The 25,698-nt window shown below is 41.7% G+C and overlaps 1 protein-coding gene across 2 annotated transcripts in view; it reads left to right on the forward strand.

Annotated features, from left to right (window-relative positions):
- The first annotated feature begins 988 nt into the window (after nucleotides 1–988).
- Nucleotides 989–25,698, forward strand: part of LOC139389330 (microtubule-associated protein futsch-like) — a 50,054-nt gene continuing 25,344 nt past the window's right edge. For both annotated transcript variants that reach the window (XM_071136000.1, XM_071136001.1), the window contains exons 1-5: nucleotides 989–1,125; nucleotides 19,422–19,558; nucleotides 22,326–22,425; nucleotides 23,798–23,883; nucleotides 24,154–24,325. In XM_071136000.1, the coding sequence (XP_070992101.1) occupies nucleotides 19,424–19,558; nucleotides 22,326–22,425; nucleotides 23,798–23,883; nucleotides 24,154–24,325 (493 nt within the window). In that variant the 5' untranslated portion in view covers nucleotides 989–1,125; nucleotides 19,422–19,423. The remainder of the gene's footprint in view (nucleotides 1,126–19,421; nucleotides 19,559–22,325; nucleotides 22,426–23,797; nucleotides 23,884–24,153; nucleotides 24,326–25,698) is intronic.

Below are 25,698 nucleotides of genomic sequence, written 5' to 3' on the forward strand. Positions count from 1 at the left end.
GCACCGTCACAGGATTCCACCTTTCCAACAAGTCAGTACATCAAATTTCTGCCCTGCTAGAGCTGCCCCGGTCAACAGTAAGTGCTGTTCTTGTGAAGTGGAAACGTCTACTCAACATGAAAATGAGAAGTTTGTGTGATTGATCGTTGATCAATTCCATTTAAATAGAATAAATGTGTGTTGAGAGGAAGTTATAGTTGCATTCATTTACATTTGAGTAATTTAGCAGACGCTGTAATCCAGAGCGATTACAGGAGCTTTGAACCAGCGACGTTTCGTGTCACTGGCACAACGCTCTCAACAACTAGTATTTGCCGCCCTGCACAGTTTAACTGGTTTAGAGAAAACCCATCAATAACATCTGACATGGAAACATGTGTTGATCAATTCTTATTGTCATTTTTTTTTTAAACCCCCTTTCGCTGTTGTGTTGTCTCTCCTGTTTCTCTTTTCAGGAATCTTCAGACTCAGGTCACTCAAATGTCTTGCTATGTAGGCTTTTATTGGATTATTTTCTTTAGCTATTTTAGCCTTTTTTTAAAAAATACCTTCATTGAAGAGATGACTGAATTCATTCACATTTTAATTACATTGTAATGACATAATCAGAAATCATTATTTTGACATATTAGATATTACCCCCACGAAAGAGGCAGGCTTTCGCCCAGTAATATGCGATGCTGATTGGCTAGAGAGGTTTAACAATGTATCAATTTACAAAATATTTCGCGGAATAGTTCATATGTTGTGTCATTAACAGCCTATATAAATATTTTTATTTTAATATTTTCAAATTCAATAGGCTATTAGTCTGATAATTCATCAAACGGAAAATACATAAAATAAGTCTTGTCTTTTGGGGTCATTTAAATGTTTTAAAATGCATTTTGACTGCAGGCAAAGTCGATTATGTAACGAGATTGTGCGGCGCACTCATCTCCAGTTGGCCGCTTGGGCACGCAATTATGGGTAACTGCACCGGGCAATGTGAGGCGAGCATGCGCTAAAGCAAGCACAGATTTACGTAGGCCCAACACATAATAATACCATCACTGATGTTTACGTACGGAATTTAAATAAATAAAAGACTTATTCGCGGAGAAAACATTCTTCAACAGAACGAACGTGAGTTATATTGTTATTTTACGGCTCTTTTACGCGCCGCACTCGTTTTGTATGGGTGAATAATTCGGTATTTTTATTGTGCGTTTATTGAACAAGTTTGATCAGCATCTCGGACGCACTGGTTGGATTAGGGATTGTTTGAACCCAGTCACTCCAGAAAGCTTTTTCAAAACAAACGGAGCCCCCACTAGGTTTTAGATCAAAGCTTTTTACTTGCAGAGAGAATATATGACCTCAATAGGTCGAGAACAAAATGTTCCAATCTCAGGATGTAGACTTTGTTAAATGTCCATCAGACCGTGATTTCATCCCGAATTCATTTGAAGTATGTTGCGCAATACGTTATGTAAGTGGTACGGAACGGAGGGCATTTAGGTAATAGAGTTCAGTTGTTAATGCTATGGAAAACGACGGTAATTTCGCAACCCAGGTCTAGCAAAGGTAAAATGCATGTCGCTCTCCCGCAAAGTCGGTTCCATAGGCTACATGTAAATTCGTAGATTGTTATGTTTAGATAAAGCCTATATTCTGCCAATGTATTGGTTTATTAATGGGGCAGTAGACCTATGTTTTCCTTGTGAATTCGTTTAAAGATCGAATGTATTGTCGTGCGAAATACAGTAAATACAACAAGCCTTTCAACTTGCACTACTTGATTTCTGTGTGATCAGCTGGTTGACAGGTTCGAATGAAGTAGACCGACCACTTGCTTCACAATGGTCTTTGCTTGGCTTTATTTCGATCATTATTTCATAACTTCTTTTTCGAGTAGTGTGTGTGTGTGTGTGTGTGTGTGTGTGTGTTGGTGGCTCGTGGTTGTAATCCTTGGATTCTAGCCGTACAGCATGGCTACAAGGCAGAGTAGAGTACACACCCACTCTTTTGTGTTTGCAAAAAATACCCCCCCCCCCCCCCTTCTTTCTTCTCACTCTCTCTTTCTTGGTTTCCCCATTCTGTTGTTGAACTTTTTGTTCCAAACGTGAGGAATAGCCTAGTAATGCTGGTATATTAAGAAAGTTGTGAATAATCATTGCAAATGTTATGCCTTCATATCGTGAAAGAACAGGATTTCAATATTCCTGCGCGCCACCTATGCAAACGTGTGCGTGATAACTGCGTAGTCAGCATTTTATGCAGTTCGGTTTTTTTTTTTGCGTTGGAAACATTTAGTTACATTCTAGGAATACTCTTCGGTTTGATTTTCATGTTGACTTGGTTACTTTTTGGATTTAGCTTGACGGCAGTTCAAATGTGTAGCCTATTTTGAAGAAACATTTTTAATTTATTGTGATTAAAACGGTTTAGGTCCCAAAATGCACAATAAATGTGAAATGTTATGTGAAGTAAGGAAAAAAGAGACCAGGAGGGTATTTCAAATGTGATCTGCATTTCACTGTACTTGTTACATGTGAACTGCATGTGCAATGCCCCACTCCACCCTGTTTGTATCCAATGCAATGGCAATGGCTAAAGGGGTAGTTCACTATTTTACAACATGATGTTAGACTTTTTCCTACCATAAAAGTAGTCTATGGGCCATGAGAAATTGTAATCCAGTGTTCTTTTTTAAATGTATTTTTTAAACAACCACCACAAATTTAGCGAATTTTAGCCACCGCTAGCTACAACTCTATGGACGTGAAGGGGGGGGGGGGGGGTCACTTGAAAACAACTCCATATTTGGTTTGATGTTACGTAAAAGTGATAGAGCCTGTTGCCCAACTATTAGGTACTTTAGTTATGTTCTCTTCAAGATATCACTTTCTCTCCTAAATTGACTTAATATTTTATTTGGGTACTAGTGATGGGAAGTTTGGCTCTTTTTGCTGACTCTGATCTATTCCACTCATTCAGTCAACAGAGTCAAATCTTTCAACTAATTTTGCTCATTTGAGTCAGTAATGCCCAGAGTATGCAGGACCCCCAACCGACGGAAGGAGGATAGATCACTCTACTATTCACTAAAAACACCCTGTCCTGGGGGCGTAGAGAGAGAGAGAGAGAGAGAGAGAGAGAGAGAGAGAGAGAGAGAGAGAGAGAGAGAGAGAGAGAGAGAGAGAGAGAGAGAGAGTACAGTACAGTATTCACTACTAACACCCTGTCCTGGGGGTGTGTAGGGAGGGAGGAGTGGAGCACATCTGGGTTTCAATGGAATTACACACATTGGGCCTGATTCCGACCCGAGTTAAACTCGCTTAAATGGAACGTAATTCCCTTTTTATGCTCTTTTCTTTCAATGCATATTCTGACCTTGAGCTTAAGCATGAGCATAGTGTGCCATGTGGTTGTTGCTGAGGATCATTAGTAACAGGTGATGATATAAAAAAAGACATGTGGGCTAATTAAATCGTTGTGGAGCGGAGCGCAGACCAAGCCATAACAGTTTGAACCCAACGCATGGTGCAATACTTAGCTGTGTCATCACACAGTTCAATGCTTAGTACAGGCAATAGATGAGGGTATAGTCTACTATTGTACACTATTCTCCCTATTATAATTATATGTACACTAATCTTCCAACGTTACCATGGATTAAGGAATGGACATTTTCAGAATGAATCAAACCATCGTTTTGTTGTTGTTGTTGTGTATAACGGCTCTCCAAACCATCGTGTTGTTGTTGTTGTTGTTGTTGTGTATAACGGCTCTCCAAACCATCGTTTTTTTGTTGTTGTTGTGTATAAAGGCTCTCCAAACCAGTTGTTTATGACTCATAAATACTTTCATAATCCTAAATAATCTACAAGATCAGAGTATTTTTTTTAAATCTACCAGTTGGTTCTGAAACAGAGACTACTATGCATATATTAAGATGGCTTTCATTCATTGGTCCATAATATTCTCAACCTGTTCTCTCCATGTATTCTATTGAGTATGTGGACAAAATTCCAACTTAAAGGTACACCATATTTAAAGGGACGGCTTAAGATAAATGTACTAAATGAAAACTCCACTAGAAAATCTGTTGGCCAGCAAGTGAGAAGTTTTTAAGCGTTTGAATTGATTTATTCAGCATTTCCAAGGAACCACGCCTGCGAAGCCTGTAACGCACCTTCATAAGGTAAGTCTGAACAACAACTACTGAGAAGTGCGTCAGGAAGGCATAAAGTCTGAATTGGGCCCACACTTACTTTGGCTTTCTCTCACTTACAGACATGTTGGTCTGCCTCGCCGCCATACTTTCTTTCTCTCTCAAACACACACAACACACATCACAGACTTTATGCTTGGCTGTTAATGGCCTCTGACATTACAGGGTGTGCCAGCAGAAACAGAGATGGCGGTGGATGAGACAGACTGACAGACAGAAATAAGGGAATTGAGACTGTCACCATTCAGTTCAAATGAAAACACACACAGCTGGAGCTCTATATACTCGACTCTGTATAACGACCAGTTTTATATAACAGCTCTGTTTTCTCCGTTCATAATATGTGATGTTACATGGATGTTTGTGAGGCAGTGACACAAAACATAGATATCTACACACTGCATTCTGAGTCTGTTTTCTTGGTTGTGGAGGAAGTAGCACAAACATATAGCTTCTAACTTGTTCTTGATAACCCAGACACAAGTAGCATTGTGATGAGTCAAGTTGTGTACAAGTGGGTGCTGCACATTGGTGGTGGATGAGGTGAGTTTCCTCCTTACTAAAGACCTATTATTATTATTATAGCCTTCTGATGATATCGGAGGGGTGAACTACAAAGCTAGATAGATCTACTCAGGGTTTACTTAAGCTAACTAGCGTTAGTTAGATCCACATTCCAGCTCTGATATCTGGTCAAAAAGAGTATGACATTGTTGCTGCCTGTAGCACTGAATGCAAGGGAAGCCAGCGAGCATTTGGCCTATTTGGCCTTTAAATAAAATAATAGCCAATTAGCATTGAGCTAAACAGAGAGAGCTCAGCTGTGATTGGTCCTGGCACACCAAAAAAAGTGTCAAGGGAAGTCAGTTTGGATTTGGCTTCAGACCAATCACATCAGAAGGCAAACGTCAATGACAGAAAACTTGAATTTTTGCATCTCATTGTGGCTTGTTAGCTAGGTAAAATCATACATTGTACCCTGTGCCTGAGAGAATGGAAGTTCAAATCATATCAAACTTTATTTGTCACATGAACTGCTGACAGTGCAGTTCAAGAACTATTTACCAGGTAAACTAAAGTAAAAAATAATAAAAAGTAACACAATAAAATAACAAAAACAAGGTTATATACAGGGGGTACCAGTACTGAGTCAGTGTGCGGGGGTAAAGGTTAGTCGTGGTAATTTATAGATTTAGGTAGGGGTGAAGTGACTATGCATAGATAATAAACAGCATAGCAGCAGCGTAAAAAACAAATGGAGGGAGGGGAGTGTGAATGTAAATAGTCCAGTGGCCATTTGATGAATTGTTCAGCAGTCTTATGGCTTGGGGGTAGAAGCTGTTAAGGAGCCTTTTGGTCCTAGACTTGGCGTTACAGTACCGCTTGCCCTGCGGTAGCAGAGAAAACAGTCTATGACTTAGGTGACTGGGGTCTTTGACAAGGGTTTGGGCTTTCCTCTGACACCGCCTAGTCACCAGTATATACAGTTGAAGTCGGAAGTTTACGTACACTTAAGTTGGAGTCATTAAAACTCGTTTTTCAACCACTCCACAAATGTCTTGTTAACAAACTATAGTTTTGGCAAGTCGGTTAGGACATCTACTTTGTGCATGACACAAGTCATTTTTCCAACAACAGCAAAGGACCTTGTAAAGATGCTGGAGGAAACGGACACAAAAGTTAATTTTTTTATTTCACCTTTATATAACCAGATGGGCTAGATGAGAACAAGTTCTAATTTACAACTGCGACCTGGCCAAGATAAAGCATAGCAGTTTGACACATACAGCAACACAGAGTTACACATGGAATAAACATACAGTCAATAATACAGTAGAAAGAAAAAAAAGTCTATATACAGTGAGTGCAAATGAGTTAAGATAAGGGAGGTAAGGCAATAAATTGGCCATGGTGGCAAAGTAAATTACAATATAGCAATTAAACACTGGAATGGTAGATGTGCAGAAGATGAATGTGCAAGTAGAGATACTGGGGTGCAAAGGAGCAAGATGAATAAATAACAGTATGGGGATGAGGTAGTTGGATGGGCTGTTTACAGATGGGCTATGTACAGGTGCAGTGATCTGTGAGCTGCTCTGACAGCTGGTGCTTAAAGCTAGTGAGGAAGATATGAGTCTCCAGCTTCAGTGATTTTTGCAGTTCGTTCCAGTCATTGGCAGCAGAGAACTGGAAGGAAAGGCGGCCAAAGGAGGAATTGGCTTTGGAGGTGACCAATGAGATATACCTGCTGGAGCGTATGCTACGAGTGGGTGCTGCTATGGTGACCAGTGAGCTGAGATAAGGTGGGGCTTTACCTAGCAGAGACTTGTAGATGACCTGTAGCCAGTGGGTTTGGCGACGAGTATGAAGCGAGGGCCAGCCAACAAGAGCATACAGGTCACAGTGGTGGGTAGTATATGGGGCTTTGGTGACAAAACGGATGGCACTGTGATAGACTGCATCCACTTTGTTGAGTAGAGTGTTGGAGGCTATTTTATAGATGACATCGCCGAAGTCGAACGATCGGTAGGATGGTCAGTTTTACGAGGGTATGTTTGGCAGCATGAGTGAAGGATGCTTTGTTGCGAAATAGTAAGCCGATTCTAGATTTAATTTTGGATTGGGGATGCTTAATTTGAGTCTGGAAGGAGAGTTTACAGTCTTACCAGACACCTAGGTATTTGTAGTTGTCCATGTATTCTATGTCAGAACAGTCCAGAGTAGTGATGCTGGACGGGCGGGCAGGTGCGGGCAGTGATCGGTTGAAGAGCATGCATTTAGTTTTACTTGCATTTAAGAGCAGTTGGAGGCCATGGAAGGAGAGTTGTATGGCATTGAAACTCTGGAGGATGGTTAACACAGTGTCCAAAGAAGGGCCAGAATTATACAGAATGGTGTCGTCCGCGTAGAGGTGGATCAGAGAATCACCAGCAGCAAGAGAGTCATCATTGATGTATACAGAGAAAAGAGTCGGCCCGAGAATTGAACCCTGTGGCACCCCCATAGAGACTGCCAGAGGTCCGGACAACAGGCCCTCCGATTTGACACACTGAACTCTAGAAGTAGTTGGTGAACCAGGCGAGGAAATCATTTGAAAAACCAAGGCTGTTGAGTCTGCCAATAAGAATGTGGTGATTGACAGAGTCGAGAGCCTTAGCCAGGTTGATGAATACGGCGATGAATGCACAGTAATGTCTCTTTTTCGATGGCAGTTATGATATCATTTAGGACCTTGAGCGTGGCTGAGCTGCACCCATGACCAGCTCTGAAACCAGATAGCGGAGAAGGTACGGTGGGATTCTAAGTGGTCGGTAATCTGTTTGTTAACTTGGCTTTCGAAGACCATAGAAAGGCATTGTAGGATAGATATAGGTCTGTAGCAGTTTGGGTCTAGAGTGTCTCCCACTTTGAAGAGGGGGATGACTGCGGCTGCTTTACAATCTTTGGGAATCTCAGACGATACGAAAGAGAGGTTGACCAGGCTTGTGATAGGGGTTGCAACAATTTTGGCAGATAATTTTAGAAAGAAAGGGTCCAGATTGTCTAGCCCGGCTGATTTGTAGGGGTCCAGATTTTGCAGCTCTTTCAGAACATCAGCTATCTGGATTTGGTTGAGGGAGAAATGGGGGAGACTTGGGCGAGTTGCTGTGGGGGGTGCATGGCTGTTGACCAGGGTAGGGGAAGCCAGGTGGAAAGCATGGCCAGCCGTAGAAAAATGCTTATTGAAATTCTCAATTATAGTGGATTTATCGGTGGTGACAGTGTTTCCCAGCCTCAGTACAGTGGGCAGCTGGGAGGAGGTGCTCTCCATGGACTTTACAGTGTCCCAGAACTTTTTGGAGTTTGTGCTACAGGATGCAAATTTCTGCTTGAAAAAGCTAGCCTTAGCTTTCCTAACTGCCTGTGTATATTGATTCATAACTTCCCTGAAAAGTTGCATATCACGGGGGCTATTTGATGCTAATGCAGAAAGCCACAGGATTTTTTTGTGCTGGTCAAGGGCTGTCAAGTCTGGAGAGAACCAAGGGCTATATCTGTTCCTGGTTCTACATTTTTAAAAGGGGCATGCTTATTTAAGATGGTGAAAGAAAGAAAGACCAGGCATCTTCTACTGACGGGATGAGGTCTATATCCTTCCAGGATACCCAGGCCAGGTCAATTAGAAAGGCCTGCTCGCTGAAGTGTTTTAGGGAGCGTTTGACAGTGATGAGGAGTGGTCGTTTGACCACGGACCCATTTCGGATGCAGGCAATGAGGCAGTGATCGCTGAGATCTTGGTTGAAAACAGCAGAGGTGTATTTGGAGGGCAAGTTGGTTAGGATGATTTCTATGAGGATGCATGTGTTTACGGATTTGGGGTTGTACCTGGTGGCTTCATTGATTATTTGTGTGAGATTGAGGGAATCAAGCTTAGATTGTAGGATGGCCGGGGTGTTAAGCATGTCCCAGTTTAGGTCACCTAGCAACACTAGCTCTGAAGATAGATGGGGAGTAATCAGTTCACATATGGTGTCCAGGGCACAGCTGGGGGCAGAGGGTGGTCTATAGCAGGCGCTAACAGTGAGAGACTTGTTCCTGGAAAGGTGGGTTTTTAAAAGTAGAAGCTCAAATTGTTTGGGTGCAGACCTGGATAGTAAGACAGCACTCTGCAGGCTGTCTCTGCAGTAGATTTCAACACCGCCCCCTTTGGCAGTTCTATCTTGTCGGAAAATTTAATAGTTAGGGATGGAAATTTCAGGCTTTTTGATTGGTCTTCCTGAGCCAGGATTCAGACACGGCTAGGACATCCGGGTTGGCAGAGTGTGCTAGGGCAGTGAATTAAACAAACTTAGGGAGGAGGCTTCTAATGTTAACATGCATGAAACCAAGGCTTTTACGGTTACAGAAGTCAACAAATGATAGCGCCTGGGTAATGGGAGTGGAGCTAGGCACTGCAGGGCCTGGATTAACCTCCACATCACCAGAGGAACAGAGGAGGAGTAGGATAAGGGTATGGCTAAAGTGTAAAATAACTGGTTGCCAAATACTTTCAGAAAAGAGAGTAAAAGGAGCAGATTTCTTGGCATGGTAGAATAGATTAAAGGCATAATGAACAGACAAAGGTATGGTAGGATGCGAATACAGTGGGGGTAAACCTGTGCATAGAGTGACGATGAAAGAGATATTGTCTCTAGAAATATCATTTAAACCAGGTGATGTCATCGCATGTGTGGTAGGTGGAATCAAAGTGTTAGATAAGGCGTATTGGGGAGGGCTAGATGCTCTACAGTGAAATAAGGCAATAATTACTAACCAAAACAGCAATGGACGAGGCATATTGATGTTAGCGAGATGCATGCGCAGCCTAGTGAATCATAGGAGTCCAGTGAGTGGCTTCAGGCAGTTAGCGGGCCAGGGCAAGCAAGCTAGCAGAAAAAGGGCCTTGGAGGGACGTCGCGACGGAAGAAAGTCCGTTGTGGCCCACTCGTGCTATTACGTCGGCAGACGTATCAGCAGGGCTCCGTGTGGTAAACCAGGCCAATTGGCAAAATAGGTATGGTGGCCAAAGAAATTGTCCGATGGGCCTCTTAAGCTAACAGTCCGATGTGATCTGGACAGCTAGCAGGCCGCGGCTAACAGGCTAACAGATGGGCATTCAGGGGGACGATGAAATGGCGGAGCTAGTTTACAAACCCCTCGGGGGGGGGGGGTGAAAGGTGTTGTTGTGTCCTCTTCATGACTGTCCTGGTGTGTTTGGACCATGATAGTTTGTTGGTGATGTGGACACCAAGGAACTTGAAACTCTCGACCCTCTCCATTACTGCCCCGTCAATGTTAACGTTCAGCCCACCTTTTCTTGTAGTACACAATCAACTCCTTTGTCTTGCTCATATTGAGGGAGAGATTGTTGTCCTAGCACCACACTGCCAGGTCTCTGACCTCCACCCTATAGACTGTCTCATCGTTGTCGGTGATCAAGCCTAACACTGTTGTGTCGTCAGCAAACTTAATGATGGTGTTGGAGTCGTGCTTGGCCACACAGTCGTGGGTGTACAGGGAGTATAGGAGGGGACTAAGCACACACCCCTGAGGGGCCCCCATGTTGAGGATCAGCGTGGCAGATGTGTTGTTGCCTACCCTTACCACCTGGGGGCGGTCCGTCAGGAAGTCCAGGACCCAGTTGCAGAGGGAGGTGTTTAGTCCTTATCTTAGTGATGAGCTTTGAGGACACTATGGTGTTGAATGCTGAGCTGTAGTCAATGAAAATAATTCTCACATAGGTGTTCCTTTTGTCACGTGGGAAAGGGCAGTGTGGAGTGCAATAGCAATTGTGTTATCTGTGGATCTGTTTGGGCGGTATATTAATTGGAGTGGGTCTAGGGGTTCTGGGATAATGGTGTGACTAGCCTTTCAAAGCACTTCGTGGCTACAGATGTGAGTGCTACGGGTCGGTAGTCATTTAGGCAGGTTACTTTGGCGTTCTTGGCCACAGGGCCTATGGTGGTCTGATTCAAACATGTAGGTATTACAGACTTGGTCAGGGAGAGGTTGAAAATGTCAGGGAAGACACTTTCCAGTTGGTCAGAGCATGCTCGGAGTACACATCCTGGTAATCAGTCTGGTCCTGCGGCCTTGTGAATGTTGACCTGTTTAAAGGTCTTACTCACATCGGCTACGGAGAGCGTAATCACACAGTCGTCTGGAACAGCTGATGCTCTCGTGCATGCTTCAGTGTTGCTTGCCTCGAAGCGAGCATAGAAGTAATTTAGTACATGTCCTGGTAATCCGTCTGGTCCTGTGAATGTTTACTTGTCACGCCTGCTCCCCCTCCCCCTCCCTGGCGCTTGAGGGCACCAGGCTACTCTTATCTACACGCACCTGTCACCATCATTATGCGCAGCAACGCTCATTGGACTCACCTGGATTCCTTCCGTGGTTGATAACCCCCTGTATATCTGTCTGTTCCTCTGTGGTGTTCCCTGTGTCCCCATTAATTGTTGTTAAGTGTTCATGTCCAGACGCTGTTCCTGTTTCGTTTCATGTCCGTCAGCTATTAAACCTTCACTCCCTGTACCTGCTTTTCATCTCCTGCGTCTCTTCTTACAGGCCTGTTTCATAGTGTAGGGCTAAGATGTGAGGAGGAATATATTGAGTGAGATTTGTCACGTGAATTTATTTGACTGTTGTAGTCAAACATATAGTATGAACTCATTGACAGACACCATGTGAAAGTGCACATTCTGTCAATAAAGAAGGGCAGAGATTGAGGAAACCTGTTGTGCAAGTACAGGAAACTTTATGGTGCGTCCACTGCTGAACTTCATGTCTGAAGGGACTGAGGGGCGAGAGAGTGGAACAGGAACAGGGACTGGAACAGGGACTGAGGGGCGAGAGAGTGGAACAGGAACAGGGACTGAGGAGAGAGAGAGAGGGGTATTCACTGGAACAGGGACTGAGGAGAGAGAGAGGGGTCTGCACTGGAACAGGGACTGAGGAGAGAGAGAGAGAGGGTATTCACTGGAACAGGGACTGGAACAGGGACTGAGGAGAGAGAGCGGGCGTATGCACTGGAACGGACTGAGGAGAGAGAGAGAGGGGTATGCACTGGAACAGGGACTGAGGAGAGAGAGAGGGGTATGCACTGGAACAGGGACTGAGGAGAGAGAGAGAGGGGTATGCACTGGAACAGGGACTGAGGAGAGAGAGAGAGGGGTATGCACTGCAACAGGGACTGAGGAGAGAGAGAGGGGTATGCACTGGAACAGGGACTGAGGAGAGAGAGAGAGGGGTATGCACTGGAACAGGGACTGAGGAGAGAGAGAGGAGTATGCACTGGAACGGACTGAGGAGAGAGAGGGGGGGGGTATGCATTGCAACAGGGACTGGAACAAACCACATGGAATGTGTTAATGTGTATAATGTGTAAATTGTGGTCCATTATTGTGTGTTTATATTTATTCAGGTGTCCATACATGTTTTTGTTTGTTGTTTATGAATGTTGTTTGTGTTTGTGTTTGTTGTTTATGTTTGTTGTTTGTGTTGTTGTTTATGTTTGTGATTTATGTTTATGTTTGTTGTTAGGCTTTGTTGTTTGTTGTTTGTTGTTTTGTGTTCGTTTGTGTTTGTTGTTTATGTTTTGAATCTATACATGCATTGAGTGTTTTTATATGGCCTTGTGTGTGCATGTTTATTTGCGTATGTTCACTGGTGCATATGTGTGTGTGCACAATAGTGTGTGTGTGTGCATGCATATAGAGTGTGTTTATTTCTTCATGTGTCTTCCTGTGTGTATCACAGGAGGTTGGTGGCACCTTAATTGGGGAGGATGCGGTCGTGGTAACGCCTGGTGCGGAATCAGTGGAATGTAACAAATACATCAAACACATGGTTTCCATGGTTTCCAGGTGTTTGATGCCATTCCATTTGCTACTTTCCATTATTTTGAGCCGTTCTCCTCCGTTGTGTATGTAGATATCTGTGCACCAGGGGTTCCGCTGCTGTCGTGTAGCTGTGGTGCTGCGTTGAGGAGCAGGTTGAAGATGGTAGAACAGTCCTCTGCAAACAAAACGAGTGATGACTACAACAATCTGACAACCCCACAGTAGAATAGTTTATTTAATTACCTAGTTGGCTCGTTGTTGTGTGTTTTATTCAAGATAAATATTTCTCTAGATAAATATTTATCTTGAGGCGCATGCAAGTTACGAGTGCCACAGGAAGAGAAACATGCATTCTGACAAGCAGTCAATGCACAACAATTCCTGCAATCGCGGGCAAAATAGTAGTTTTTATGGTCTTTGTTAAAAGAGGGGGATCCCAGCTTTCCATTCCTACTTTATTTATTTCTCAACACTTAAATATGTGTGAACTGCACCATTTTAAACACAGAGTTTATAGCAGCGGCATAGTTAAGCACGTTACCACTCCACAATTCACCCTGAGTGCATAGGGGAGATGTAGAGGTCCTGGGCTGGTGTGGTTACACATTGTCTGCGGTTGTGAGGCCGGTTGGACATACTGCCAAATTCTCTAAAACTACATTGGAGGTGGCTTATGGTTGAGAAATGAACATTTAATTATCTGGCAAAAGCTCTGGTGGACATTCCTGCGGTCAGCATTCCAATAGCACACTCCCTGAAATCTTGAGACCTCTGTGGCTTTGTGACAAAACTGCACATTTTAGAGTGGCCTTATATTGTCCCCAGCACAAGGTGCACCTGCGTAATGCTCATGCTGTTTAATCAGGTGGATGGATTATCTTGGCAAAGGAGAACTGCTCACTAACAGGGATTTAAGCACGTGTGTCGGCACAAAATTAGATTGAAATAAGCTTTATGTGCATATAGAACATTTCTGGGTTCTTTTATTTCAGCTCATGAAACATGGAACCAACACTTTACATGTTGCGTTTATATTTTTATAGATAAATGCCTGCTTTGTGGACAAACTCAGTATATTGTTGATTTAATTGTACTGAAGGTCACAAACGGAGATCCTAACCAGTTATTGTCCATTGTTACTTCGGTTCAGTGTGTACTACATTTTGCATCATAGTTTGGTTTACTTGTCTTAGTCTACAGGTAGATTTAAACATAGGCTGGTCTTATGTCATAACAGGATAATCAACTTGCAGAACTTGTGTTTCCTGTTGGAGAAATGCTAGCTAGAACGTAGTGTTCTTTCTGGTTCTCAACAAGTGTTGAGGAAGCAAAAACAGATTGAGAAGAACCCGTTATCAAATGATCCAACTGGCGTTATAACATCTTCAGTTAATTACATCTTTAAGAAGTCACTGTCTCTTGGCCGTGAGGTTTGGAACTCTGACAGTAGATCCATTCTGCTGTTATAACTGAAAACAGATTTAGTGTTTTCTCTCTCTCTCTCTCTCTCTCTCAGCATGTGGTGGCCTGTTGTTATTCCCTTGGCAGTTCTTCTCTCAGAGCAGTTTGGAACATTAGCATAGTGTTAACATTAGCTTAGTGCTCCTCATCAGGGCGTGATTACCTCTTCAAAGATTATCTTAAATAAGACATCTCAGTCTTATCCCACCGCATGCATTTTTAAAACTTATTTTCCTAATAGCACTGACTTTTCTGATAACGTCTTTATTGAGGAAAAATGTACTGACTACAACTGTGATATGTGGTTGTCTCAACTAGCTAGCTTAAGATGAATGCACTAACTGTAAGTTGCTCTGGATGAGAGAATCTGCTAAATGACAAAACTGTTTTAAAGAAATGGTAATGTAAAGTGATTTGAGATGTTAGCCTACAATGTTAGCTTCGGGGGCAGTTTGGTGTGCCTCTAAGTCAGACAAACGTGTTCAGTTTGTTTGTAGTATTAGTATGGTAATGGTTAATAGATGCATATGACCGGTTACATTTTTGCTAATTATTATGTTTGTATGACTGACATGCTTTGTGTGCCATGACATTGGAGCGTGTGTGTGACTGTGTGTGACTGTGTGTTTTTAGTCCACAGAGTAATTCCACCTCAAAAAGCATCAGAAAGAGGACTTCAACACCCACCATCTCAGATTGTTCTGAAACTATTTATATCGTTAGAAACAGAAGATTAATATTCCTGAAACATTATTTTGTTGAAAGATAATTTGAACACTGAGAAATTAAGCTAATTTATTGCACCCAATTTGGCCATTTCAATTTATAGGCTTCATATAATATTAAATAAATATAGTACCCAATATCTGATTTGGACCAAACCTCTTCTAAACAGTGATTAAGGAATCTAAATGAATGGTCAAAAGCCATCCAAGGACCCCAACATCCAGTATACATCATCAGTGATTTATGTTTGACAAGTAGTATGAAGCTGCGGCTTGGAGTATTGTTTATTCATACTATGTAATGTATTCTTAGCGAATTTGATTATGTTTTTTTCTCTCTGTTCAGATAAATTAGCCAAATTAGCATTTTCCCCTATGAATGAATGTTAAAGTACCAGGTTTTTCCCACTAGATGTTACTGTTTCTACTACTGCCATACCCTTATATCAATTTAGCTGGTCTCTTGCATTTCTTCAATGGATCACAACATTTACAACTTTGGGTAGAATACCAATAGCTTTTGCTTTTAATTCAAATAAATTGTGTGGTTATCCTCAAGTCAAGCCAGTCCTCCATGAAAGCAATTGAGTTTTTCCTTCTCTTAGCAGCTAATGCTTCAACCCAACTCACCTCGAAGAGTCCAACAAATGGCAGCTCTCTGAGAGGGCTATGCCTATGGTGAAATTCTCACATGAAGACTTTTCCTACAACCCCAAACAAATCTATTGAGAAATGGACTAGTGACTGTTGCATGGCAGGTTTCTGTTTGTCAATAAATGTATTAAAACACCTGTTTATATGTCTTGCGATTAGTGTAATTTACCATCAAACCCAATACCATTACCATTGTAAAACACTATACAGTATGTGCTTTGGACTTTTACCATTGAAGACCTTTAGAGACCATAACATTGAAGCCATTATATCTGCTGTAGCCTAATGATTTGCTTGTTCACCAGGGATAATCTAATCCAGAACTTTTTTAAAGGGAATAAATCACAAACACAGGGGCCATTTCCTGGACCTAGATTAAACCTAAGAGAAGGACAAACTGCTTTGGTTTCATGGAGGACTGGCTTGAATTGAGGATGACATTATTATTATTATTTTCAACATGAGCTACAGCGATTGTTTTTTTTTTACCCAAAGTTGTAAAGAAAATGTTGTGCTCACGAGACAAGCAACATTGATAAAAGGGTGTGGCAAAAACAGTAACATCTACTGGGCAAAACCTGGTACTTTAAGGCCAGGCAACACACACTCATAGGGCAATTTTTCCCCTTAATCAAATAATAAGCACATTTTACCAGTTGAATGTAGACCAAAATATAATACTTTTTTGGGTTAAACATGTTATGAAATATTTTATTACAACATGCAAATGAGGCAATAGCTCATTAAATATATTTGCATATCGCACAAATCCATTTTTCTGGACACTGGATGAAATCAGCCTAAATATTTTGGTTGCATTTTGTCCAGAGCAGATTGTAGATAAATACTTTTTAAAAATCTTTCTATCTGTGAAATAATACATATTTTTTCCCCAAATAAAATGTTATCTACAGTGCCTTCAGAAAGCATTCAGACCCTTGAATTTTTCTACATTTTGTTGTGTTACAGCCTCAATTTAAAATGGATTAAATAGAGATTATTTGTCACTGGCCTACACACAATACCCCATCGTGACATCACAATCCCCCTTCGTGACTTCACAATACCCCATCGTGACATCACAATACCCCATCGTGACATCACAATACCCCATCGTGACATCACAATACCCCGTAATGTCAAAGTGGAATTATGTTTTTACTAACTAATTAAAAATGGAAAGCTGAAATGTCTTGAGTCAATAAGTATTCAACACCTTTGTTATGGCAAGCCTAAATCATTTCAGGAGTACAAATGTGCTTAACAAGTCACTTAATAAGTTGCATGGACTCACTTTGTGTGCAATAATAGTGTTTAATATCATTTCTGAATGACTACATCTTCTCTGTATCCAACACGTACAATTATCTGCAAGGTCAGATAACCAGTTATTAAATACAAGGGTTTTAACATACTTTTTCCAACCTACACTGTGAATGTTTAAATTAGGTATTCAATATAGACAAGAAAAATAAAATTATTTGTGTGTTATTAGTTTAAAACACACTGTGTTTGTCTATTGTTGTGACTAAGATGAAGATCAAAATGTATGACTAATTTATGCAAAAATTCCAAAGGGTTCACATACTTTTATTTGCCATTATGTAAATGTACTGTATGTAAATTAGATATCTAGACCCAATCTCTTCAAAGATAGTCCAGTTTTAACATTCTCTATGAAATGGTCTTCTAAATTATGTGTCATTTAATGTTATGAGCTTTTAAATTATTGCTGTATTTTAAAGTGGTTGAAATTCATGAAAATGTTGATGACGGTAGTATGACAAACTAAAGAAAATATACATTTTCATAAAGTTTTTAAATGTATTTGTTAAAATTCTAATCGGTAAAAACGTAATTTCAGTTTTGCCTGGCCTTAAGACTAATTAATGGGGGAAATGTAAGCTACATCAATGGCTAATTTCTCCGAACAGGAGGGGAAAAACCTCACGTAATTCACTGAGAATACATTACATAGTATGAATGAACAATGTTCAAGTAAAACATTACAAAACCTGGCCAGATCAGTTAAAGTCATCAGTCTCAAGTCCATGTCAAGTCTCAAGTTATTTTATATCTAGTCTCAAATCATCAAATGTGTGACTTGAGTCAGACTCAAGTCCAAGTCAATGTGACTCTAGTATCTACTGTCTATTTACTTTCTCTTCTGTTGTCTATATGAAGCTGAAATGACCTTGACCACCCGTTAGTTGGACACACACACACAAAAAAGAAAGATCAAAGCAGGATTATTGGTATTTGTTGTGACAAGTGGATTAGATTCGATGACAATGACAGCTCAGTAGAAGAGCAATCTGCTCCTTCCCTGCGTAGATGAAACCACACTAGTCTAGACTATTGTTTGAATGTACTGTATATACAATATACAAACTGAATGATCAAGGCTGGTGGTAGAGATATGTTTTCTTTGTTCCAAAATGCTATTGTCCTAATAACGTAATCTACTTTGGGCTGTTCAGATGGTCATGAGGAATTCATTAGACTAATATAATTATTATAATAGACTTCAATAGACTAATGGAATCAAAACAAAAAAAAAATAGATAACATAACAGCACATCATTTAATTACAAAATAGAATGTTATAATACAAATGTTAGAGAATACACAGATGACTGCATTCCTTTTGTTGTGAAAGGCCCAAAACTGCAGTGACTTTCTGAAGATCTGTCACAGTCTTGTCTGCGAACTGCTAGTCAACAAGTAGTAAGAATTAAACGATCAGCTTGTTGGAGCTACATCAGCTCATCCACCAAAGGCCTACTTGATTCTCTTGCATTTTGGGAAATATTTGTTTTTAGAACCACAGCTCTGTAGTCTTTAAGTGTACACTGAGTGTACAAAACAGGAACTATTTCCTAATATTTAGTTGCACTCCATTTTGCCCTCAGAACAGCCTCAATTCGTCAGGGCATGGACAATTTTTTTATTTAACCTTTATTTAACTAGGCAAGTCAGTTAAGAACAAATTCTTATTTACAATGACGGCCTACCAAAAGGCCAACACGGGGGCTGGGATAAAAAAAAGATATACATCACGACAAGAGAGATAACACTACATAAAGAGAGACCTAAGACAACATAGCAAGGCAGCAACACATGAAAACACAGCATGGCAGCAACATAACATGACAACAACAGGGTAGCAGCACAACATGGTACAAACATTATTGGCCACAGACAACAGCACAAAGGGCAAGAAGGTAGAGACAACAATACATCACGTAAAGCAGCCACAACTGTCAGTAAGTGTCCATGATTGAGTCTTTGAATGAAGAGATTGAGATAAAACTATCCAGTTTGAGTGTTTGTTGCAGCTCGTTCCAGTCGCTAGCTGCAGCGAACTGAAAAGAGGAGCGACCCAGGGATGCGTGTGCTTTGGGGACTACAAGGTGTCGAAAGCTTCCCACAGTTGTGTCAAGTTGGCTGGATGTCCTTTAGGTGGTGGACCATTCGATACACACAGGGAAACTGTTGAGTTTGAAAAACCCAGCAGCGTTGCAGTTCCTTCTTTAACCCAACAGTGTTGCAAAAATCCTTCTTTAACCTGTCTCCTCCCCTTTATCTACACTGATTTGAAGTGGATTTAACAAGTGACATCAATAAGGGATCATAGCTTTCACTTGGATTCATCTGGTCAGTCTGTCATGGAAAGAGCATGTTTTGCACACTGGCACACTGTTTATGCCTGCAGGGATGGAGGCAGGTCACGTCAATGATTCCCTGTACTGCCTGATACCATTAGAGCTGCATGTCAATCTGAAACCTGCATATATGAAAAGGGCTTATTGCTCAGTTCCAAACAGTTGAACTAGTGTACTCCCAAAATAAGCATCATGCCTGTGTCACTGCCTTTTTCAAAGTCCCCCAGTCCCATGACAACGACACGTCACATGTGAAATGTAGGATTATATAAAAAGGAAAAAAATGTGTGTGTGTCTACACACTGCTTGTCTGTGAACGGAGTGCTCTGTGTTCCTGTAGGGATGGAGTTCCCTGTGGACGGCCTGGTCAGCGTGAGCCAAGAGATCCTGGAGAGATCAGCCCAGGACTACATGAACAGCCTTCTCCACAGCCCCCTTGACTCACCCCAACACCTCACCCTCGCAAACAACACACAGGTAAATAGACCCTCACTCTACACAGGTAAATATCAAATCAAGTTAAATTTGATTGGTCACAGACATGGTTAGCAGATGTTATTGGTCATATAGACATGGTTAGCAGATTATATTGGTCACAGACACATGGTTAGCAGATGTTATTGGTCATATAGACATGGTTAGCAGATTATATTGGTCACAGACACATGGTTAGCAGATGTTATTGGTCACATACACATGGTTAGCAGATGTTAATGCGAGTGTAGCGAAATGCTTGTGCTTCTGGTTCCGACAGTGTAGTAATATCTAACAAGTGATCTAACAAATTCACAACAACTACCGTATACACACATATCTAAAAGGGGTGAATGAGAATATGTACATATAAATATATGGATGAGCGATGGCCGAGCGGCATAGGCAAGGTGCAATAGATGGTATAAAATAGAGTATATACACATGATATGAATAATGTAAGATATGTAAACATTATTAAAGTGGCATTGTTTAAAGTGACCCATTTGTTAAAGTGGCCAGTGATTGGGTCTCCATGTAGGCAGCAGCCTCTGAGTTAGTGATGGCTGTTAAGCAGTCTGATGGCCTTGAGATAGAAGCTGTTCTTCAGTCTTTATCCTCACTCTGTCACACTCTACACAGGTAACTAAACCAGATTAAACAGATAAAATAACTGTGTAGTGCCATGTGTTACAGTTAAAGCTAGCTAGCTAACAACTCCATAGCCACAACAAAGTAATGTGCTGTGGGTGAGAAGCTTGGATCCAGTGCTGCACAACATCAAATCAAATGTATTTATAAAGCCTTTTTTTTCTACATCAGCTGATGTCACAAAGTGCTGTACAGAAACCCAGCTTAAAACCCCAAACAGCAAGCAATGCAGATGTAAAAACACAGTGGCTAGGAAAAACTCCCTAGAAAGGCAGGAACCTAGGAAGAAACCTAGAGAGGAACCAGGCTCTGAAGGGGGGCCAGTCCTCATCTGGCTGTGCCGGGTGGAGATTATAACATACATAGATAACGTGCATAGATGACCAGCAGGGTTAAATAATAATAATCACAGTGGTTGTAGAGGGAGCAACAGGTCAGCACCTCAGGAGTAAATGTCAGTTGGCTTTTCTTAGCTGATCAGACAGCAGGTGCGGTAGAGAGTCGAAAACAACAGGTCTGGGACAGGTAGCACGTCCGGTGAACAGGCCAGGATTCCATAGCCGCAGGCAGAACAGTTGAAACTAGAGCAGCAGCACGACCAGGTGGATTGGGGACAACAAAGAGTCATCAGGCCAGGTAGTCCTGAGGCGTGGTCCTAGGGCTCAGATCCTCAGAGAGAGAGAAAGACAGATTAGAGGGAGCATACTAAAATTCACAAAGAACACTTGATAAGACAGGAGAAATACTCCAAATATAACAGACTGACCCTAGCCCCCGAGACAAACTATTGCAGCATAAATACTGGAGGCTGAGACAGGAGGGGTCGGGGGACACTGTGGCCTCTTCCGACGATACCCTCGGACAGGGCCAACCAGGCAGGATATAACCCCACCCCCTTTGTCAAGGCACAGCTCCCACACCACCAGAGGGATATCTTCAAAACGCCAACTTAATACCGAGACAAGGCTGAGTATAGCCCACGAAGATCTCCCCCACGGCATGAACCCAAGAGCGGCACCAACCCGGACAGGAAGATCACGTCAGTGACTCAACCTACTTAAGTGACGCACCCCTCCTAGGGACGGCATGGAAGAGCACCAGCAAGCCAGTGACTCAGCCCCCATAATAGGGTCAGAGGCAGAGAACCCCAGTGCAGACAGGGGAACCGGCCAGGAAGAGACAGCAAGGGCGGTTTGTCACTCCAGTGCCTTTCCGTTCACCTTCACACTCCTGGGCCAGACTCCACTCAATCATAGGACCTACTGAAGAGATGAGTCTTCAATAATAACTTAAAGGTTGAGACCGAGTCTGCGTCTCTCACATGGGTAGGCAGACCATTCCATAAAAATGGAGCTCTGTGGGAGAAAGCCCTGCCTCCAGCTGTTTACTTAGAAATTCTAGGAACAATAAAGAGGCCTGCTTCTTGTGACCGTAGCGTACGTGTAGGTATGTACGGCAGGACCAAATCAGAGAAATAGGTATGAGTAAGCCCTGTAATGCTTTGTAGGTTAGCAGTAAAACCTTAAATCAGCCCTTGCCTTAACAGGAAGCCAGTGTAGGGAGGCTAGCACTGGAGTAATATGATAGATTTTTTGGGTTCTAGTCAAGATTCTAGCAGCTGTGTTTAGCACTAACTGATGTTTATTTAGTGCTTTATCCGGGTAGCCGGAAAGCAGAGCATTGCAGTAGTCTAACCTAGAAGTGACAAAAGCATGGATTATTTTTTCTGCATCATTTTTGGACAGAAAGTTTCTGATTTTTGCAATGTTACGTAGATGGAATTAAAGCTGTCCTTGAAACAGTCTTGATATGTTCGTTAAAAGAGAGATTAGGGTCCAGAGTAACGCCGAGATCCTTCAGTTTTATTTGAGACGACTGTACAACCATCAAGGTTAATTGTCAGATTCAACAGAAGATCGCTTTGTTTCTTGGGACCATGTCCTCTTGGGTATGTTGTCTTGAAACCAGGGGAAACCAGCTGTAGACATTCAGGGACAGGAGTTGCTCTTTGGTCTGGCAAATATAATATGATATAATTCATGTAATTTTAAATATTCTGTCACGTTGATACTATAAGCTAATGGTTGAACTTTGACCTTGTGCTCATGTCCTCTCCCAGGTGCCCATTGGTCTTTCCAATGTGGGTTTCGTTCCACTATATGGAGACAACATGAGACAGAAAGTCCTCGCCCTGTTCTCCCAACAGGACCAGTTTACAGGTGACTGAGTGACTCACACTGTTTTATGGGGAAAGGGTTGCTGGTGTTGACACAAAATGGAGACGGCTCATGGTTAAACTGGGCTAGTTCAGTTTTAAACATGGTTTGTTCAAATCTTCTCTCCTAACAAATAATTGTGTAATGACCCAATCTATGTTGTGTGTCTTCAGGAACAACATGTCATATATATACATACACACACACACACAGGTCCACAATTATTGGCACCCTTGACGAATAAGGAGGAGCAAAAATACTGAGCAAAATAGGCCCATAACATCAAAGATCCACCACCATATTAAAACAGGTACGGAGACACATTATGCTTATCACATTCTTCTTTCAACGCCAAACCCACCACTGGTGTGTGTGGCCAAATAGCGCTATTTTCACATCATGCAACAAAATGTAAACGCCTTGGGTGTTTGCTAAACGGCAATGGGATTGGAACCGTCGCTATGGTCAGATGACATGAAAATAGAGCGCTTTGGCAATGCACACCAGTGATGGGTTTCATGTTGAAAGACGGATGCATAGGTAGAAAATAACCCCATACCTACTGTTTAATATGGTGGTGGATCTTTGATGTTATGGGGCTTCCACTGGTCCTGGCGCCCTTGTTGAACTTTACCCAGTACCAGGACATTTGATCCAAAAACCTGGTTGGCTCTGCCAAGAGGCTGAAACTTGGCAGCAAGTGGATCTTCCAGCAATACAATAATCCTAAGCAACACATCAAAATCCACAAATAAAATGGTTAATTGACCACAAAAATCAAAATTTGGCCATCTCAGTTTCCAGACTTGAACCTCATTGAAAACCTGTGGTTTGAATTGAAGAGGGCAGTCCATAAGCACAGACAAAGGATGTCAAGGTATAAGATCCCTCCCAATGTGTTCTCCAACCTCAAAACATTTTAGAATAAGGCTCCTTGTAAGGTGAGGTATTGAAAAAGTGGTGCCAATGAACTTTTTTTAACCAAAGCTCTTTTTCTGAGCAATTGCGTTAGGACAAATATTGATATTTTTTTCATTTTACACACTTTTGCACATCTTCATCAAGGGTGCAAATAATTGTGGACCTAACTATTTACCAAATTGAATAATTAACCATTTTATATATATTTATTTAACTAGGCAGGTCAGTTAAGAACAAATTCTTATTTTCAATGACGGCCTAGGAACAGTGGGTTAACTGCCTGTTCAGGGGCAGAACAGATTTTTAGCTTGTTAGCTCCGGGATTTGAACTAGCAATCTTTTGGTTACAGGCCCAACGCTCTAACCACTAGGCTACCTGCCACCCCAAAAGTTTAAAAGGAGTTTATATATAGGATATGTTGTATTTATCTACTGTTTGTGTATTTTCTCTTAGCGGTGGGGCTGTACCTGTTGGATCAATGGTGGTCACTGGAGAATATCTTAAAAACGGCAAACTCTGCCAAAGATGGAGCTGTGGAGGTATGATTAGTTGCCTCTTTGAAAACAAAATAACTGCTGTTTGTTGGAATTAGACGACCCGGTTGTAGAGATACAAAATAGCACGTGCATCAGTTTGTTGTAAAAGTTACACAATTATGAAAGTTAAATAGTTTGAAAATAAGATGCATTTAAGATAGCTCAAAAATAAAATTGTGGGTTTATTTGATCATATCTTATTGGAGAATGTGACAGTATGGGTCAGTGAATTAAGAGACTTAGTGGTGCTGACATGGTTGTGTTTATCTTCAGGTGGAGACCATAGGGGAGCGGATAGTTCTGTACGTTTTGAACCGTGTGGTGTACAGAGCCAAGGAGATTAGTTCAGGCGAACTACCTTTCCTCTGCCACGGAGAGAACGACTACGCCAAGATCCTTTGGAAAGACGGACAGGCTGTCGGCTTCTACTCAGTCAAACCTTCAGGTACGAAACAGCTTTTATTGGTTGTGAGTAACTAACCATCAGCCACCTCCACTAAGTACCACCTTCTTGGGTGATGCATGGCACCCATCTTAGGCTAGAATCCTCATCACTTATGCGATATTACATGGTAGCACTGAGGTTGTGCTTTAAGTGTTAGTTTATTTAACAGCACCATAACTATGGTTGACCGTTAATAATGAATTTCAGATACTGAAGATCATGTGTGCGCGTTAAAACACAGATAATGCTTAACTCACATAGAAATATCTATGAGAAGTTAACATTGGCTACGTACGTACTGCATGCAGGGCTGTAGTGCTGCTGTAGCCCATGGGAACGGCGCTACATACATGGATGGAGCTGGTAGAGATATTTCTGGAAAATGCACTCTGATCAACTCTAAATAAATTACACTTCATTACCACTCCAATTCAATCAAAACGATAGAATGGCATACTAAATACTGTAAATATCTATGCTAGAGGTCAGTTTCTAAAAATGTCTTCTCTTCAAAAACAATTTGTTATTGCCCTACTCTCCGAGTGCTTGGCTTACAGAAACGTACCTCACTCTATAGCGTATGCAGACAAACTCATTCCCTGCATGAACCTTATCACACCAACGAGATCTAGGATCCAAATTCACCATGTGTCTGCCTTGACGTTTATAAAACTCCATGGACCACCTCTTGTGCAGTGGAACCCAGAACAATGTGGCCCACACTGCATTCTGGGACAGGACACTTGGTTAATGGTGTTGTTCTTTAACCACCATTTAAAGGGAGCTCAAATCGCTTAAAATAACCCTCAACAAGATCTGCTGCCTACGTCTAATAGTCATACTCACTTATTAGTATTATTACGAATAGAAGATCACCACTTCTCACAATCATGCTCCTTTAGTAAAGTTCAAAAGCCAAATCAATATCTCGCAAGATCAATGATTCATTAGTTGGCCTATTTTCAATAACAGAACCACATAATAACTCTCATGTGGCCAAACCTCAATAGCGTGCAACACTAATCAGGCCTGTTTTGATTGAAACTAAATAGGCCTCCAAAAAAAGTTAATAATTTTTACCGGTAAAACACGAAGAATTATCATTCACAATTGACAGTGATGACGGCCTATTTTGAAATGAGGTATGCCTAACTTGGTGTTTGAGGGTGTAAAAAAAATTCTGCTGGCAATCGGTGTGGGAATAGAAAGCGGTTGCAATTGGAGGATGCATTTTCTCCTATTCAATAGGTTACATCTGTCGGTACAACCTTTGATTGAGAACTGACAATTTAATTAAAAGGCCCCCCCTCACCTTAAAAAAAAAAAAAACACACTACACCCGTTACGAATCCCTTTGGCCCAGCAGTCTGGGG

Source organism: Oncorhynchus clarkii, chromosome 30 (assembly GCF_045791955.1).
Source record: "Oncorhynchus clarkii lewisi isolate Uvic-CL-2024 chromosome 30, UVic_Ocla_1.0, whole genome shotgun sequence".
NCBI lineage: Eukaryota > Metazoa > Chordata > Actinopteri > Salmoniformes > Salmonidae > Oncorhynchus > Oncorhynchus clarkii.